The sequence below is a fragment of the Falco cherrug genome, chromosome 4 (assembly GCF_023634085.1).
Source record: "Falco cherrug isolate bFalChe1 chromosome 4, bFalChe1.pri, whole genome shotgun sequence".
Classification (NCBI taxonomy): Eukaryota; Metazoa; Chordata; class Aves; order Falconiformes; family Falconidae; genus Falco; species Falco cherrug.
This window is the reverse complement of record NC_073700.1, coordinates 75082089-75101863: the sequence shown is the minus strand read 5'-3', so window position 1 is coordinate 75101863 and position 19775 is coordinate 75082089. Positions and strand designations below refer to the sequence as shown.

Here is a 19775-nt window from a genome sequence, read left to right as displayed (position 1 = left end):
GAAATGAAACATTCTTGCTACTGAAATAGGATTAAATAACTTAAGTTTTGAATTTTAGGAGCACTTACAACCATGCAGTTTAAGCTGGTTTAAGTTAAACTGCCCCTTTATGCCATTGCTCTCCCTGTCCTTCCTGCTGGCATACATACATGGCTACCAGGTGAATCAGACCAGTGTATGAACCTGGCTGCATCACTCATTTCTCTGCATTACTTTTCAACTGGATCCAATTCCCTGGTCTGATTAACTTCAAGCTTTAAACACCTGCAGAACTGACAGAACAGAGAAGAATGGCCAAAGGGAGGAATGGCTTACAGTAAATGCTGCTGTTATCAGGAATTTACATTAAACCATAGCCAGCACAGCCCGGGCGCTAGTTTCCTGGGCACTTATTGTTGGTACCACTACTTGGGAATAGTATTCTGCAATCTGGCTAACCCAGGTAAACTTGGCATAAAATTCCTCAAATCCCTTCAACAATTTATATCTTTCCAGCATTTCAATTCTATGTTTCTGACTTAAATATGAGACATATAACAACTGAAGGAAGTGCTTTGCAGCCTTCATAGAGGCACTGCAGAACCACTTACACTGGAGTGATGGAGTCTTACCCAAAAATATGCCTGTATTCCTTTCCCCTCCTCAATGCCCTCACTATTCTTGAGCTTTTCCTTGTTTTTGATCAGTGTTTTCAGGGATCACAGGCCTCGCTCCAAAGCACTACACAACTGCCTCAGCTTTGTCTTCCTTCTCACAAAATCTTGTCTGAATGCTAGAATATGCAGTCTGTCGGGTAAAAGATCTGTCAGGAAAAATGCTTTCATTACATTCCCCTGTGAAAGTGTCCATTTTGCTTTTCTCATCTTTGTCTTCTTTCCTTTGGAGACTCCAGGCTCTGCACCAGCATGGGCAGAATGGTTCCCCCTGACTGAAGCCATTTTTATTGTTCATGGCAGCAGCTGTTCTAGAGCCTACTGTGCCTTTTTACTCTTATACCCTGGATGTATGACACAATGGCAGATACAACGTACACTGAAGCATTTAATGAGGTACAGTTTTATAAAAGTAATCATTGTTATACAAATAAGTGCCTAAAAGTTGCACATACATTGATTTTATGTATTATAGTTGTATACAGGCATATTAATACACTGAATTTTGAAATAGGTACATAAGCATAAATTAAAAGGTACATATGAAGTTATTTTAATTAGTGTTGAACTAAGTCATGTCTATTACAAAGGGAGAAATAAAATACTGTCACTAACATTTTCTTCTGTAGCCTTTTATAGACCTTACATGACTCTCCTCCTTATTTTATGTGAAAGCCTTAAAAACTTGAAAATACTGTTGCAATGTCCTGTAAAGTATTACTCCTCCAGTTCTGCAGATTGGGAAATGAGTTACTTAGAAGTAGTTTACTAAAGACTTACAAAGCAGGGAAGAGACTTGATATGAGGTCTCAAATTCTGGCTATAAGCATTCAGCAGTAGTTTCTAGAGAAATGGCTAGCTGTGACGCAGAAAACCTGGCTACTACTTGAGACAATCAGTAGGGAAAAAACTGCTTGAATGTTTGGATGTAATCTGTGATTTTAGGAATAGCTTTCGTAGACAGATGCAAATTTCAGCTAGCAGAAGACACTTCTGGGTTTGCCCCTGGGCAATACTAGAGAGAAAAATCTGGTGTGCTTAATGTTGTTCCCAGCTAAACAATAAGCACCAAAGGTCAGTATGTGATGATTTTGAAATTGGTTTTCACATGTAATTTTTGTGAGGATTTCAGTGCATATTAGCAGTTTGAAATGAATGAAGTTATGCAAGTTTACCTTATGTAACAATTGCCTAGAGCAGGGTATTACAATAGAATGCTTCATTAGGACACAATTTCTCAGCCATAGGAAGTGGGATGAATCTAAATTTATCACTGCTACACCATGAATAGAAGATAAATAAAGATGTACATACATTTTCTTTAGCACTTCCTGAAAGGAGTTCTGTGCTTGTGATGTGCCTTGTTCAGATTTTATGCAGTAAATACCATGGTACAGACAACAGTTCCTTCCTGCAGCTCAAAACCTTTTTAAGAAGTGTTGAATATAGAAAATACATTTACATGTTCATGAAGTTCTTGGCCTGTTTTCTAACAGTAGTACCTATAGTGATTTCTGCAATAAGGATCTGTCTGTTAGTCTCCAAATTAGACATATCTTACAGGTTCAGAAAGAGAATATTATAAGAACTTGGACAAAAATTTCAGAAGGGCCAAACCAACTCTGGAATTAAAGGTCCATTTTCAAATGTGACTTAGCAGCCTAAATCCTGCTGCTGTACAGTAAGATACAGACTCTGAAGGCACAGAAATCTTAACTTCCAGCTTCTGTTAACTTCATATCAATACTGACATACTCCTCTACTCAGTGCTCACTAACCTAGCTGATCCATAACAGAGCACTTATGCAAAAGACTTCAGCTGGTAATGGTGACAGTAAGGTGAAAAGCCTTGAAGCCCATTATCACACCCCTGAACTATTTTGCTCTCTAAATGCATACACGTATTAATTTGCCTTGGTTTTTTTTTGTACATGCCATATGAATAGCTTCTTCCAAGGCATCTCATCATTCACCTGCTTTCAGTTATCAAGGTTTAGGTTCTGCTTTCTGTGCCACATGCTTTGTTACCCCTGAAGCTATTTATATTCCTCTGTGTCACAGGGTTAATTGGCTTCTCTGACCAGTTGTAAACAATTAGTCCAACTGTTTGACCAGAATTTAACAAAGCTGGAGACTGAATTAAATTCTCCAGACTTCCTAAATAAAAGAGCAGCAGGGTTGATTCTGGAGAGCACAATTTAATACATATTTTGATAAAACTAAATGTCATCCTTTTCAATGGATGTGTATCAGTGGTTGCTTGGAGTATTTAGTCTCAGCTTTGTCCTAATTGGTAAGTTTGAGCACACTTTATGAGTAGTTAGTGGATAATACAGAAGACAAAGGGATTTCTTTATCATTGCACATGCCCCAACCTGTTCTATGAGAAAAAGAATTTTATAATATTTTTATGACTCCTGACAACAAAGTGCAGGTAATATTCTGAATAAGCCTTTGGTGAATATTATTCTTCATCCCTAATATGACTTCTAAAAGATTTATTTCATTTATAGAAATGTAAATGCTAACGCATTGACAACCCCACTTTTTCTGTTTTGTTAGAAATTTCTCAGATTCACATTGCAGACTAGCTTCCAGTGTTTTAGAAAGTGTTTGCCTCTGTCATGCGTTACTGATTTGATACACAATGCCACTCATTTCTCTTCAGTCTATATTATACAGGCTGCTATGTCCCCAGTTATTTTCACAGTGCTACATTAAGTGCAAATAACAAGGCCAACTTTTAAGTTGCAATAATTGAATGGGGTTATAACCAGCAAAATACAAAATGTAGTATCCCTGTAGCTATTTATGTTATGTTATTGCTGCTCAGTGTACAAAGTCCACAAATGTACAACAGAATCATTAGCACCATGTATTGGATATTTTTTTTTACACATACATTTTTTCCTCTTTGTTTTAATACCACAGCCATAACCAATTACAATTCTCATTCAGATGATCCTGGCAATAGGTGGCATCATCAGTCCATGTCCTAGTCAACTCATGCAGGGAGACTGGCAGAAATGTTCCTGATGCTGGGTGAAAATATTCACTACTGCATATGATATTTAAAAATAGATAATAACAAATGAATTATTTGCTTAAAACATTCAGCCAGATCTATGCAACATAAGGAAAGAAAGGTTTAATTAGATTTTATGAATATTTTTGTAAAAGCAAATGCATTTGAAAGCCATTTTGCATGAAAATCTCACCAAATCAATGTCAAAATTCAAATGTCTATTTTTAATGTTTTTCTTCTAATCACACAATTGCGCTAGCCCTAGAGTAAACAGTAAAACACATTTACCTAATGTGAGTTATCCCACTGGAATAATTTGTGCAAATAAAGTTTAGCACATGTCAAAGGCTGCAGGCTTAGGTCAAAAGCATGGAAAATTTCCAGCATCAGAAACAAAAGAACGTGTTCATGGAATAAAAAATGGGAAATGTTTTATAGTTTTAAGTAAACAGAGACACACCTAGTCCTGTGTAAAATGGAGATCTGAGTCTAAAAAATCTTTTTTTAGACTGTGCCGAAGCCTCAGGAGAGATTTACCTTGTAAAGTTCCCTGCAATTCTGCTTGCCCAATTGTCTAAGTTCAAGACCTGGAGGGAATACACAGTTTCTGTCTGGCTCCTGTGCCAAGGTCCCCATTCTGTAGACTGAAACATAGGATGCAGGTGATAAGGGGGAATGGGATGATAAATACTCTAGTTGTTCCATTAGAATACTGAGATGTAACAAAGGAACAAACATGGCTGTGGAAAGCAGAAAGCATTCCTGGGTTCTGTGGTGTAATTATTTATTTACTTTCTGTGCTCACCTGGAGCAATGATTTATGATTGCTTTTGCCTACAAAAGGATTAGGATTGAGGCAATGAAGCCCTTGGATTTTAAAAGCAGTGAGTCAGAAGAAATGAACAAAACCAGAACACTGAATAGATTAACGTGTAGAAGGAATGTTTCCATCTTGTGCCTTATAAAAGGTTCAAATTGCATCAAGTATCCCATAATCCTGAAGCCAAAATGAAAAGTGAAAAAGAAACATCTATGGAGAATGTGAAAACAGAGCTTGCAAGTGAACATTTCATGGCATTGAGCATTATTTATATATATGGAAAGGAAATGTCGATATTTGATCTACAGTCTAGAAGTCATGCTGGTTTGATTGGTTTGTGTGTTAGCTTCCCAACCACATCTGATCTTTTTTATCCTCTTCCTAAAACATGGGAGGAGCAGTACGCATTTACAAAGCAGAACTACAATAGGAAGAAAAACTGCTACCATAAATGAAGGTGGTGTATACCAGATGAACTGGTTAACATCAACCCACTTATTCCAAGCAAACACCAGTGCGTGAACAGTACACAGCAGCAGAGCTAAATATCCCATCTTGCTCTGAAAAGAGAAAGAAAATAGTGAGCTATTTTTTCCAACTTGGCAAAAAGAGTACTCTGTTAAGCAAATAGGGAAATCAGGAATGGCCTCAACTAACACCCTTAAATCAAAGAAAAAATGCCATTGGCTTTGAACTAAAATTTAAAGACTCTAATTCAAGAACCCAATTACACCCCTCTACGCCACTGTAAGAGAAAACAGATGAGGCACATTTTTCAAGTATTGCTATGACACTTAGCTAATATACAGACGAGATTATAGATTACAGGTTATTCTTGAAAAAGGGTCAGTTCTCAATATCACAATTTATAGATGCCATCTGTATCCTAAATTACTTTATTTCTGTGATAAATGAGTTCAAAAGCAGATTTATAAATGGCTTAATTACTTGCAAAGAAAAATGTTAAGGTCAATGCAAATCAGAAACCCTAGTAAGCCTAGTACTATGACAAAAGCAATTGCACAACAATAGGAAACTGAAGTCTTTCATTCCACATACAGTGATACATGGCTTAGGATATTAAAAAAATGAGAAGTAAAGGCAACTATGCAGAGTTACTAGTAATTTTCAGTTTCTTGTTGCATAACAATTTGGTATTGTTGGAAAAATAGAATTACTCATCAGTGAAGTCAAACACTGCCTTTCCAACTGCTAAATCCACAGAAACTGATTTTCGAGCGTAAAGGTTATTTGTAAAATGAATCCAATATAGTAGTATTACTCTTCTGGGTTTCTTCACCATACTAATTTAATACTGAAAGTAGTCATGCACTGGAAGACTCCCTCCTAGACCTGTCCATATGTATTCTCTTTAATGCTGAAAACTCTTCCTACAAATGATGTACTTCATAGAGTGGGCAGAATCTCAAATCACTAATTGCACAAAGATACACATTTCAGTTCTACTTTTCAAATTCAGATCAAATTTTCAAATGCCAGGTACTTAGTAGGTTATTGAATTTTCAGATTTTGGTGTTCAGGGACCTAATTCAATACTCTAGTGTGATCATATTGATGCTAGCAGAACTATTCCTGATTATTATTGTGTACGATACAGGAGAACTAAGAGCAAACCAAATACTTCGATGAACAAAACAAGTACATCTGTAGAAAACTCAGGACTGGTTGGATTTTACTATGCATCTGTTCTCAGATGTCTCCTTTTCAGAATACACCTTTTTTTTTGGGGTGGGGTGGGGTGGTGTTATGAAGCTAATAAAGCCGCAAATAGAAAATCTTTGCATGTGTTATTGGGCGGATGTCTTCTCCTGGACTTTTCAGCCACCTGGTGGCTGGCAGAAAAAGAATTTTCAAAACAGCTCCAAGAGAGCAACAAGCAATTTTTAGTGTGTTGTATGGCAACAGCGCTGTCTGGTTCAATACCACCTACTTCGAATTCAGCAGGAGACAGGACATTCCTGAAACATAAGATACCCAGAAGGTGACTAAAATGCCTTCAGCACCGGAGGTTTTTGACCTAAGGACAGGTCCTGAAAGACAACTGCTGCTGCTCACAAAGTCAGAAGAGAAAAATGTGATTTGGAGTTGTCTTTCTTCCCATTTTATACCCTGACAGCCTTTTCTCCTGACAAAATAACAAAGTAAAGAAACGTTTCTTGCACAGCAATTAACAAAGAGTATGGAACTTTTAGACTGGTTTCACTAACTCCTCTGTGTCTGATATTTTTAACTCCTAATGGTCTTAGTTGGTAAGACACATTCTTACAAATGAGGATTAATGACATGCAATAATGACATTTATGCATACCTGAATGTAGTGGAACTCTCTCCAGGTCAAAGAGTGACCAACAGATGGAATTGATGTTATTGCCAACAAGGCCAGCAAAGCAAGTCCCAGAATTCCTAGAGACACATAAATCTCCATTCTCCAAACATCATGTTCAATCCAGGCACTTTCCTTTTTTTGTTTGACCTGGTAAAAGAACAGAACACCATATTTAAAATGACAGACTGGCACACTTAGCCTTTTGTGTGAAATACAGATATTTTCACCATGATATTCAGGAACTCAGCCAAGAAACACAGTATTTCTGTTTGTTCGAATATCTTTGAATGTAACTGCTCTTTACTTCTGATTACAAAGTCTCCACTACTATCTTCAGAGCAACAGTGGGCCTTAAGTGAGAAGAATTTAGACTTCATCAGTGTCTTGGCCCAGGAGAAACTGGTTCTGAGACCTGTTAGCCTGTCTTCACAGCAGAAGAAATATTGATCTATGACAAAAATTTCCATCTCTGGCTAAATACCATATCTGGGAGACTGTAACAACAGGAAATATATTAACAGCATTATTTTAGGGAGCTAATTCAGCAGGCATTCTTAATGATGATATCCTGTCAGGATAGCTCTTTAGCTTTATTTTTTTAAAAACAACTTGGTACATTCAGCTGCACTGAATACAATGGTTGGTATGGATGAAAAGGTTGTGATTTTAATGGACTGATGTCAAAGTTTCTCCTATTTACAACTACTTACAACAGCCCTTTGATCACCATGGCCAGTGATCACCATGATGTAGTATGCCCCAAATATGATAATTTATGCATCTTGAAGACTGGAATCTCAAGGAAATTTCTGGCAATCCATTCAAGTCAGCAAGTCAGATTACCGGTAAGGCTGCTTTTAATAAAACTCTAGATTAGACTTTGAAGGTAATAAAAATGTACATTTGCAGTCTATACCTTATATTGGTATAATCCTTATACTGTAATGTTTATGGCACTCCAGGTGATACGCAAGTATTAGGAACTCCCTAGTCACAGAGGGTCTTATATTTGTAAGCCAGTTATTGCCCATGACTCAGAAGCATAACTGAAATTCTACCTTTTAGCAAGTTAGTGTGCATCAGCCCAATTGTGGAGCCATCAGTGTTCACAAATTTATTTTGTGGCAAATACAGATGATTGTGATTTAGCTCAGCCCTCCTTCATTGCTGGCTAATTCACTTTACAAAGATGTCTAAAAATGTTGTGTGCTCAGTTTTTGTAGGAAGATTGCACAGTGCAGAGAAGATTAAACCACACTAAACTAATAGCGTGCCAAAGACTTAAAATGTTCCTGTGAGGCAGGTATAATTACATACATTTTACAGTGAGAGAAAAAATCCCAAATGCAGAAAGTTACTTATTTAATACACACTTGCATAGCTGTGATCACTCTTGACTCGCTATTACATGCTTTGACAACTAGGTCCTGCTCCGTTCCTTAACAGTGCTCTGTGGAGATCTGCTTCAAAATCAAATGAAGACTATGAAAATGGCTTTCCCCCCATTCAGATTTGTTTGAATGACCAAAACAAGGATTTTTTGAATACAGAAGGCTTGGTGATTGCAAGCCCATCATACCTGCTGGAATGCCCAGTTCAGCAGCTTGTATCTGTATGATCTTCTCATTGGATAGCATAGGCTATAGCAGGCGTGCATTGTAGCGAAGAAGAAACTGAGAAGTCCAAATTGCTTTCTTGATAACATCCATCTATCCAGCCACTGGGGAAACCTTTTATACTTGGTGCCAAAGTACAGCTGGAAACCAGCAGCTAATATTCCTGGTAAATATACTAGTGCTAAAAGGGTAATTGAAACCACTGGTAAAACTTTGTTTATGACAAGGATTGGAATTTTATAGAAAACATTTTCCTTTCTGGTTATAAAAGGATATATGACATCTCTCATAGAAGTGTAAATAAATGTTAATAATGAGATCACTGATGCTATCTTCATTGGCAAGTGCCACTTGGGGAACAGATCCTGCTTGCAGTGTTGTTCTGAAGAGTGTTCAAACTCACCAAAATGGTGTGCTTGATGTAAATTAAAAAGTGCAGCTGCTTCTGGTGGATTGGTGACTTGCATATCCACATCCTGGAAAGGACAGAAAGGAAATACCAAGTGAGTTCAAGAGAAGATTAAAAACTTCAGTAATGACAATATTTGCCATCATGGCTTTTACACTGTACTGCGCTGAAACCAGATACAAAACATACACACTATTAAACACAAGGTAGCTTGAAAACGTAACATTTCAAACAGCATATTCAGTAGTTGAGCAACACACTTTTAGCATAGATTTCTCATTCTTCATACATTATCTGTTGTGATTTCAAAATAGATTTTAGTTCCAGGAAGTTAACTACATTGCAAGGGAAGATGGAGTACATTATGTGAAGCATCATTACGGTTTCTTATGATATGAGCTACAGATTTCGAATGTCAAATTTCAACTACAGACTTAATGGTGTAGCCTAAATAATATGCACAGTAACAGAATCCAGAGTCAAGACAATAAAACATTTCATACAGTCACTGCTATTTTAATGACATTTAATTGGGGGAATAAGAATGTAAGTAGAAATGTTTTGGATCCAGTTCATTAGATCAGTTGCACATCTATCATCTCCAGCATCAGGTCCTGTAGTCTTCTTCTCCTTCACAACTATAATAGTGTCCTCTCAACTTTTATGAAATCTTGTGAAACTGAGTCACTTCAGTTTAAAAAGCTGAATTTTCTGCTGCCAAGTAGGCATGGCTTGATTCTAGTCTCACAAAAGATCTTGACACAATTATCACAGACTTTAGAAGGAACTAAGCTAGTACAACATTTTAGTGTTACTTTGTAAACTGTTTTACATGGAGATAAAATATTTAAAGATTGTCTCATAGTTATAGTTCATGAAAGAGGTACATGATCAGTATGCATACAAAATGAAAATGTGTGTATCAACAGCAGGACATTTCGCTTGATACAGCAGACAGCTCATCAGGGGTGGAGAACTGATAACATTAGGTATTTAAGTCCTTTAATATTCCCATGAAATATAAAGTAAAACTGAACTAATGCTGCAATGACTCTGCTTTAGAATGGCTAATGTGGCAGATGTCCAGACCTACAAGAAGTGAAATGGCACTTTCTGTTTTGAGGAAGGCAAATATTAGAAGTTTTAAAGTGTTAAATTAGTATTCTGCTAGGATACAGGAGATCTTTCTATCTCAGCAATATTATCTGGTTTTATTCTTAAGAATCAAATATTACATTGAAGCTGATTAAGGGGTCAATTCAAAGAAGGTATTACTTGTAAGTAATGCAAGGGTAAGTAGGTGCAAGTCTTGTTTGCATCTTCAGTAATACATAGATGTTTTGTTTCAACAGAAAGATAGAAAATGTACACTGCTATCTTGCTGTAAAATCCTAATTAGAGACAAAGTAGCCTGTTTCCCACCACATGTCTGTCTTGCCTACAGTGCCTCACTGTAAAATTAAAGGGCATGGTCTTCATTAGGGTTTTTTGGCTAAATAGCTACTATGTGTTTATCTGATGACAAAAGCATGTCTTTTTAACAGTGAATGTATAGCCTAAGTAACTTTTATTCTCTAGTCTGTGAAGAAAAGTAGAGTGTAGTCTACGCATTGCAGAATCAGAAGTTGGCATAAATGATACAGATTCACACCTGAACCAAGTTTTGCCTAGAGATACCTGTTTCTTGAAGAGATATTTTGCAAAGGCTAATTCAGTATTTCACAGCCTGTGAGACAGTTCACATTAGAATAGAAAGTTGTAGCCTGAACTACTTCTGTGCATCAGCAGTTGCAGAGGAAAATGCTGTTGGAGCGGATTTTTTTCTGGACTTTTTTGTGTGATGTGGAAAACCTACTGAATATGATGTGGCAATTATGAAAACTCCTCCAAAGGTAAATTTTATATTCCTGTGTAAAAATTCCAAATTATGTCTACGGGGCTTTGCTTGTCTGGTAAAATGCAACTAGCAAGTAACCTCATGTAGTTTTTAGCTGGCCCAAACTCTGTTTAATTTTTATCATGGACTGTGATTAAATTGAATGAGATGCTCTTTATCTTTTTATCTCTTCATGTCAGTTTTGTGACAAGATTTTAGAAGTATTGATGATATGCCAGCATGATCAGAACACTGTTTTGGACAAAATCAAATGATAGATTACAATATTCTGTGTAACATATGAGCTGCTTTTTTACAGAAACATTACCGAGTTGCTAAGGTTTCCTGTATTTCTTCTTGGCATGATGCTCTGACCTGCATTTTGATCAATGCCATGATTATCATCTTCCCTCTTCTCCATTGTGGAAACTCCCTGCAAAACAAACACAGGATGTAAATCAGGTTTTGAAAAGCCCGACTGGAACTTTGAGGCCTATTTTCCCCTCAAAATGTTTTCTTCCCTCTCCTCCACCCATTTGCTGGAGAACGTACATTAATCTAGGGAAAGGAAAGTCTGTCCTCTGAGAAAAGAACAGAAAAGCTCAGCTTATTTTTTGAGTAAAGCAGATATGAATCAACAGAACAAAATCACTGATGAAAAATAATATTTAAGCTAAATGCCCATGTTGCCAGTGGAAAGAATTCAGGCTGAAAGTTTTTAATCTACAACAAGTAAGTTTGAAACAGTGTACAGAAATAACATGTAAAATGTTATGAAGATGGATTTTAGTAAGTTCTTGAGACTTGCTGATGGAAGAAACGTGCAAATGCATTGTTCCTAATATTTTTTAGGTATCGGGATTTAGGTTTTAGGATTGGTCTACCTGACGAGTCACTCTGTGGCTTTAGAAGTATATTGTCCCTTCAAGATTGTTAGGAAACTCCGGCTGGAGCTTCACTCATGCTGCTCCAAGGTATACTGGCAATACTCATCACCTGCAAGTACAGTAGAAAGCTACTAAGGACTTAAGAAATCAGAAGCCAGAAAGGAAAAAGGAGAACAGATAAAATGGAAGAGATGTTTCTGAAAATCCTAGGACAGCAGGAAAAATAGTATCTTGAAGGCTATAAAAGGACTGCAAGGACCCTGCAACAAGGACTTCCCACTCTCACACGCTGCGAGAGGAAAGGCACTAACTAGCACCACACCACTGGAAGCTCAGGGTGCCACACCACAGTGTGACTTTCTGTGGCTACCTTTAAGGCAGTGACTAGGTAGCTCTTCCAGGTACCTTCCTGCTGAACAGCTGAATTACTAGAGATGAAACTGCTTTGCTAACCACTGATTGTTTTATATCCACAAACCTTTTGGGAAACTGTATGGACAAATCAGACTTTGGCAGTTGTCTTTTTTGTACTGTGTCTGGTTCCTTCAGTGGATGAGTCCTGCAGTCTTGTACTGTCTGCTGTGAGGGTTTGCCTTCTGCCAGGCCACCTGACTCCTGAGGCCGAAGTATTCTTTTCCCAAGTATTTCTCTTTGGATTTATCCCTCCTGCTAGCAAAGCTCTCCCTTTGGGCATAACCTTTCAGCCAAGTGCTACAGAGTAGGGTCAACAAGAGCTTCTGTCTGAAGGTCAGCCTGTTAACCCTTTCCTACACCACCTAATGGATGGTTTGTATATCCTGCACACAAGAAAGCATGGGCTGATGAAGGCACATTTCAGTTTCCCCACCCCACCCCACCCTATTCCTAGGGCTAGTTCCAGTGATTTTATCACACGTTTTTGGGTATCAGGTATCTTCATTAAACCTCAGCTCCTGCAGTCTCATGATTAGTTAGATTTATACTTCTATGTGTTTTAGTATACTGTATTTCTAGCTGTTAGATTGGCAAAGAATAGTTTACAAACAGAATTCAGTATACTGTACCTATTTGGAAAAAAATGATAGCAAATACAGTGAGCTCCAGATGTATTTTTGAAGGAACTCAGAATATGAAGGGCAGTCACACTGTTTTTGCGGGCTACTCTCTGATTTTTAAAGTTTGATGTGGAAAAAAAAGGACATAAACTTATAGACCGACTTTTTACTCTTTTAGGTAATGAGACCAGCTTCTTGAAATTGTTAAAACAGCATTGTGGCTCAGGTCTTTGCTGCTTTAAATTTTTTTTTTTCTGTACTGATCTTTGTTAAGCTTTCAGCTGTTAGTATCACCAGTCAACATGAGTTTACACAGCGATCTCAGCCACTTTGTAACTCTCCTTTCTGCGTACCACACTGTCTTGGGGTTCCAAAAACTTATTTTAGATTGGGAAGCTCTGTGTGGAAGAGCTTGACTCACCCGATTCTTATGCTGCTATCACTCTTCATTTAGAAAATTTAGAAATTAAGAGTTTAGTAATAGCTTCTAGCTAAAGGTTTGTGTTGATGAGCACGTAGTAAATGATATCACGATGTGAAAAAAAATATCCATGAACTAGAATGCCAGCTGCTGATCCTAAAATCTGATTTATTGGTTCTTTCGGGAAACAATTTTTAATACAATGTTAAATACAGCATTAATGGCTTAATGCAGCAGAAGACAAAGTGGGAAGAAAAAAGAAAGTGTCTGTGAATGAATGCATGTGCTCATCCTTGGAAATACAGGTTACAGCCATGCAACTGCATGCAAGGAAACATAGGTGCTAAACAGCACACTTGGCTTCTGACAAAAGAGTTAATGCAAAATTATTTCTTGGTACGCTCAATAACTAAGCACAGTAACAGTCTTGGAAAACCTTAAATACGAGGCAGTTATAATCCCACTATTCTTATGAATTGCCAGAAAGGAGTCATCTACAGCATGTGTCTTTTTGGAATACATCTGGAGAAAAAAAATTAGGAGTCCTGTGAAAGACCGAAACTAATCAGTTACAGCCCTAAGTCGCAACCGTTATGAAAGAAAACAGTTGTAGTAATGTCCATCCTCAGTGCACACCCCTTCTGCTCTAGGAGGCAGCTGTGAATGAGGATGGAGGATGTCCAGCTGCAGAAAGCCAAGTTTCCAACGCTGTGAGTACGCTACTGCATTTTGTACAGAGCAAACAGGCTGATGGCAACACAGCCAAACGGGACACAAGCTGTGCAGACATCACCCAGGGAAAACATCACCCAAGGCCACCGAGAGGTTTTCCCGAGTAAGGGGTTTCAGGGCTGGCTCCACGGAAAAAGAAAAATGGGGGAAATAAACAGGTTATGATAATAATGCTGAGGTGATGGAAGAGGCACGAGACAGTGACTCCATCTCCCTCCCTGGGCACCGCCGAAAAATGACAGCACGGAAGCGTTAGCGACAGTCGTCGCAGGACGGTGTTAAGCACTCGGGGCACGAGTCAGTAACTCTGCTCTTCGGAAATTCTGCTGAGCGTTGTGGAAAACCCAGTGAAACCCCGGGGGCTGGAGCAGGAGAGCAGCGCTCGGCCTTCCTCCTCGGTCAGGCGCACCGCGCTGCCGGGCAGGGCCGGGTGAGCTGCCAGCCCGACGCCCGGCCGCTTCGCGCCGCTGCCCGGGGGAGGCCGGACCCCGCGGGGAGCCCGGGCCCGCGCCCGCCGGGGGCACCGGTCCCGTCCCGTCGGCCCCGGGCCGGGCGGAGCTCCGCGCCGGAACCCGGCCGCAGCCCGGCCACGCGGACCCCTCCCCGGCGGCTCCGGCAGCGGCCGCCGCCTCCCCGCCGCCCCGGGGCTCGCCCACCTCGGCCCGCCGTCGGCGCAGCCTCCTCTTCTCGCCGGGGCCGGAGCCCCCGCCGCGGGGGGCGGCGGCAGCGGCGGGGCCCGGCTCGGCTCCGTCAGCAGCGGGGCAGCGCCCGCCGGCGGCGGTGCCCGGTGCCCGTCCGCGGCGCGGCTCTGTCGGGGAGGGCGGACACGGGTTAGCCGCGGAGCGCCTGCCGGACTCTGAGGGGAGCGGCGAGGGGGGCCCGGCCGCAGCCTCCACCTCCCTTCCCGGCTCCGCCTTCCGCGCCCATCCCGCTCCCCTCCGCCCCGGCGGGGTGCAAGCCGGAGTCCCGGGCCGCGGCGGGCGCCGGAGCGGCGCGGCCCCGGCGTCTCCCCTCCGGGGCCGCGGTGCCCGGGCTGGCCGCCCCGGCCGTGGGTCCGCTGGGGCCTGGGCTGAACAAAGGGCGCGTTCACCTGCGCCCTGCCCACCCCGCAGGCGGGAGGAGGAGGAGGAAGAGGCGCCGAGGTGCGCTGCCTCCCCCGGCGCCCCTCGCCTCCGCGGACCGCCTGCCGTCCGCAGCCCCGCTCCCCCCTGCCGGGGCGCACGGGACGGGTGGCCGGAGGGGGGCCCGGCGCTGCCCCTGCCCCACCGGCTGCCCGCAAAACGCAGCCCCTCGAATCCCTACACGGGAAACCTTCTCCTCGCCTTTCAGTCCGTTCTCCTTTCCCTACCGCTTCTTCCAGTCCGGGCACTCTCCCAGTCTGACAAGTGCTGTACTGAATCCTGCTTCTAATACAAGCGGTCCTCACTTCAAAAACTACTTTTTCCCTAATACCGTGGTCTTGTGCCCTTTTTTTCTGTGCTAGTGATTCTGAAAAGGCGGTTGGCTCCTGAAGGCTTAGTCACACGATAGCCTGAGCTATCATCATCTTGTGAAACCTCTGTTTTTAGTGGTTATTTTGTCATTTAGTGGCTTACTGACATTGCAGAAAGCATGGCCAGTCTGTCCCAGAAATGTTTTCATTTCTTCACACTGAGCTCATTGTGTCTTCCTCAGGATGTCTTCACAGAAATGATGCCAAATTCCATCTCTTTGTACCTTGGCAATAGATTTTTTTCTCCTTCTCAGTAGATGTTAAGTGGACGTAGACTCCATCTGAATGCTACCTCTGGCAGGAAAGAGGAGATTGCCTTAGAAGGAATAAAAGAGAGAATAATTGTCCCTCCGGTGTTGAAACAAAACTTAAATTTACAATTTTTCTTTATAGTTGCCTTTATTAGCATGTTTGCACTTTGCATGAAGGCTATTTTCCACATGCTTTCCACTAGTTACTTTTTTGCAAGGGATGCTAACTTTTGTATGCTGTCACTTCATGAAAGCACAGTTTGATTTTCTCTTCTACTCCTTTTTTACACCATTGGTTTGGTTGTTGGTTTGTTGGGTTTTTTTTTATTTTTCTTTTTTTCTTTTCAGTTCCCAGTACCTGGCATCAGCAGGGTGATGCCGGCCGTTGGGAGGGGAGTGCTGGGGAGGAGGAGGCTGCCTGTGGCAAGGTGTACCAGGCCACTCCTACACGCTGGCTAAATGAGAATTTATAGTCCAAAGGGCTAAAAGCATTGCATTATACCAAGTGAATTCCATGGTAAAGCTCTCCTCAGAAGTCCTGGTGTAAGTTAATGTTATAGAGACTACATTTATAGACCAAAAGGTAGCTCAAGATGCTGAGGGATTTCAGCATCTGGATATCCCATCTTAGATAGCCTTTCTTGTGTCACAAAAGACACAAGAGCTAAGCTCCTGCATAAGCATTCTCAGAAGATGAGATGAAAAGCCAGCCAAAGCAGGACCTGACTATTAAATAAGTACCCAGTAAGCTGCCCTGCACAGATGCTCCGAGGTATCTCTGGACAAGCAATCCCCTTTCTAGTCTCTGCAGCCTGAGTACTATTAGGTGCCCGTCTGTGAATTAAAGTTGAAATTCAATTTTAAGTGGGTGCTAACAAAGTGGAAGTGGAATCAAATGCTAAGGAAAACCTTCCTTTCATGGCTAGCCTAAGGCATGACTTCCAGGTCATTCAAAGTACCACTAGTATCAGTGGTTACTTGTAGAGGAATGAAGCTGGGTTAATTAGCACTGATAATATACAGCTGCGGGCTGGCTTCAGGGGCGGTGGGTTGGCCGATGTAGATAAGGTGCAGCTGTGGCTGGTTCTGTTAAGGGGTTGAGAGCCAAAGAAGAGAGAGCAGCCGAGGAAGAAGCAAGAGAAGAGAGAACACCTGCCCTGGATGAGGTGAGACGAGGAGAAGGCAGTAGAGGGACTGGCATGAAGTGTGTGCTGGTATGAGGTGGTAAAAGGCCTTGTTGAAGTTTGATAGTTTGGAGAGTGCTGTAACAGTTACTGGAAAGCAAACTGCATGGCAGTCCTGTAGACTGCTACATCTACAGGATACTGCTGCACGCTGGTGGCTTTGAACTGGTCTTTATGTGAAGTGCTCTGTAAGAAGTGTGAGACTTAGGGTACGAAGCGCCACAGGAATCGGGAGTTGATTCACAACGAGGTAATTTCTCTTGGCAGATGCAGAATGGGGATGATCTCACTGACAAAAAACTTAAAAGCTGAGAAGATTTGGCTAGCTCCAAACATGTACAAGAGTGTCAGTATTCTTTAACCGTTGCAGGAGCTGGGTGAGAAAGAGTAATGCTTCTATGGCTGCTGAAGTGTGACAGGGTATTTTCTAGAGATGAAAAACACTTTGGTGACTGTCTTAGCCCATCTGTGTTTCAGTCCTTCTTTATTCTGGACAGTCTGTGTGTGATGTTGACAAAGGATGCGAGGGAATGGTAGATTGCATTTTCTGGAGGAAAAAAATTATTGCATCATTGACAAGATTGCCTGACAGGGTTTTAATCTTGAGAACATGTTCACCACAGTTTATACAGAGAGAAGTCTGTGGGTAGGGCAATTCATCTGCTTCTGCAACTGCTCTTTAGACTAGAAGCTCTGAGAACAACGTTTTGGTTGGAAAAGTGGTGCAGTCTTCCAGTAACACACAGGCTTACATATAATTGTACCAACACTTGTACTTGTTGAGTAAGCCAAATGTAACTTTTACTGTCAGCAAGATGACTCTAGCATGCTCTTGGGTGACTCACAAATGATGCTGCACAGGGGGAAGGGGTGTGGAAGGGTGGAAACCATTCCCTGTAATCTAAGCGAGTGCAAGTAGGCTTGGTTTAGCTGGGTTGAAACACTGAAACAGTGGCTGGGTTTTCAGGATGGCACTGGATGGGGTTTAGCAGAAGGTTACCAAGTGGCGAAGGGCTTACAGTACATGCTCCCTGAGCGGAAACGTGGAAGAACTGGGCTTGTTTGGTGAAGAGCAGGTTAAGGGCTGATGTAGTAGCAACCCTCAGACACTTGAAGGTACAAAGATGAGGAAGCCCAGCTCTTGTTGGTAGTGCCAGGGAGTGTAAGAACGGTCAGGGATCACAGATTGCATCTCAAAGGTATCACTGTGAAGATAGTGAAAAGCTGGAGGGTTTGTAGAATTATGGACCTTTTCAAAATTTTGCTATGCAGAGTGATGGCTGACTTTACAGAATCACTGGATTCTTGAGGTTGGAAAGGAACTCTGGAGATCATCTAGTCCACATCCTCCACTCCTCTGACCCAAAGAAGTGTTAACAGAGCAGGTTGCTCAGGGCATTGTCCGTTGGGTTTTGAATATCTCCAAGGTCTGAGGCTCCACAACCTCTCTGAGCAACTTCTTCCAGTATTTGACCACTGCCACAGTAATTTTTTTTTTCTTATGTTTAGATGGAATTTCCTGTATTTCAGTTGATGCCCATTGTTTCTTGTCCTTTCTTTGAGCTCCACTGAGAAGAATCTGGCTCCATCTTCTTTAGTCCCCTCCTCCCTCAGGTATTTTATATGTATTGTTAAGAACATCTCTGACCCTTATCTCTAGGCTGAAAGTCCCAGCTCTTTCAGCCTCTCCTTGTAGGAGAAACGCTTTGGTCCTTTAATCATCTTCATGGTGACCTGCACTGAAGTAACTTCTGTGTGTCCATGTCTTGCTTCTACTGGAGAGTCCAGAACTGAAAATGGCACTGCAGATGGGTCTCAAAGGGGCTGAAAAAAGGGGAAGGATCACCTGCCTCAATCAGCTGGCTATGTTCTTCCTAATGCAGTCTAGGACTTGATCTGGTATTGGAAAGGGTCTTGCTTGGAGTGGGACAGTGGACACAAAATTTAACTGAATTAATGTTTTTGGCCATGAAGATGTGTGAGATGCCAACAAGAAGACTCCTGCTCAAAATTCCAAAACCCAGCGATCTGTGAAAAGGAATTTTAAAAAAATATGCATTACAAAGAACCATGTGTGAACTTGGAAAATTATGAAATAATTGGGAAATTAATTTTGAAATGCAATCAACTCTAACCTGATTTTGAGAATTGCAGCATAAGAAACTGCAGTGTTAGCTTCTAAATAGGAGGGAGCTGAGCTGGGAATGGAAGTGATAAGTGCCCTCTGTTCATATTGTGAGTGTTTTGTTGCAGATGCACCTGGCAGGGAACGCTTGTTCCTTGTGGGCTAAGGCCATCTGAGAACAGGGCCATCAGACAACATATTTGGTTTACTGGCATTTAATATGCTCCTTTATCTGAGGGAATATGATAGAACGAGATCCAATAAGCAGACCACTACTGTATTCCCTGCTGAATGAATGTGAAGTAAAGGACCAGCTGTTCTTAGTGAGTAACATTGTTAAAGTCAAACAAATTTCTTACTTGGCTTGGATTTATCACATAAATTCTCATTCAAAGAAGCGGCTCTCAAAGTACTTGAAATATTTGAATTCACCTGGAGGATTTAAGTCATCAGTGCCAAGTTATGGGAAGCTGAGGAAAAGAAATACAGTGAAAAAACCCAGAGGCTTGATTGTTTGAGAAGGCTGTTCAGTCCAGTCCAACACATGTAAGAAACAAAATTTTATACTACTTCTCCTGAATTAGGAGAAATAAGAGCCACATGACACCCAAATAATTTTTTAACGGTGATACCTTTAGACACTGTTGAAAGTACAAGTAAAGACCACATGACTGCTTCAGTTAAAGTTCAATTAAATGAGTTGAAAAACAACTCAGAGGAGAATAGCAGTATTTTATTTTCTTATTCCTAGTAAAAGAAATTGCATTCTAGATTTAATATAAGCATATAATTAATTTATAGACAAGTACAGAAAGCATTTCCACTCCTAGTTGGTTGAACTAACATCTTTCACATTCCTTTCTGAAAATGCATGATATTTCTGGGAAGCAACACAGAAGAATT

The 19775-nt window shown here is 41.1% G+C and overlaps 1 protein-coding gene across 1 annotated transcript; it reads right to left on the bottom strand.

Moving 5' to 3' along the window:
* Nucleotides 1-1040: 1040 nt before the first annotated feature.
* On the bottom strand, nucleotides 1041-14783 carry STEAP1 (STEAP family member 1). Its single transcript, XM_055710093.1, has 5 exons — nucleotides 14477-14783; nucleotides 11075-11179; nucleotides 8425-8937; nucleotides 6828-6992; nucleotides 1041-5058 (listed from the first exon to the last, which is right to left on the bottom strand). Exons 2-5 carry the CDS (start codon nucleotides 11165-11167, stop codon nucleotides 4801-4803), a joined length of 1029 nt encoding a protein of 342 aa, XP_055566068.1. The 5' UTR covers nucleotides 11168-11179; nucleotides 14477-14783; the 3' UTR covers nucleotides 1041-4800.
* Nucleotides 14784-19775: the final 4992 nt, after the last annotated feature.

Bases quoted from the DNA above. Each gene is read 5' to 3' on its own strand.
- STEAP1 (XM_055710093.1), bottom strand. From the start codon at position 11,167: ATGGAGAAGAGGGAAGATGATAATCATGGCATTGATCAAAATGCAGGT. The intron at 8,938-11,074 runs GTAATGTTTCTG...TGTCCTTTCCAG, and splicing joins CAGGAAACCTTAGCAACTCG to GATGTGGATATGCAAGTCAC. The intron at 5,059-6,827 runs GTATGCATAAAT...TTCTCTTTTCAG, and splicing joins GAGAGTTCCACTACATTCAG to AGCAAGATGGGATATTTAGC.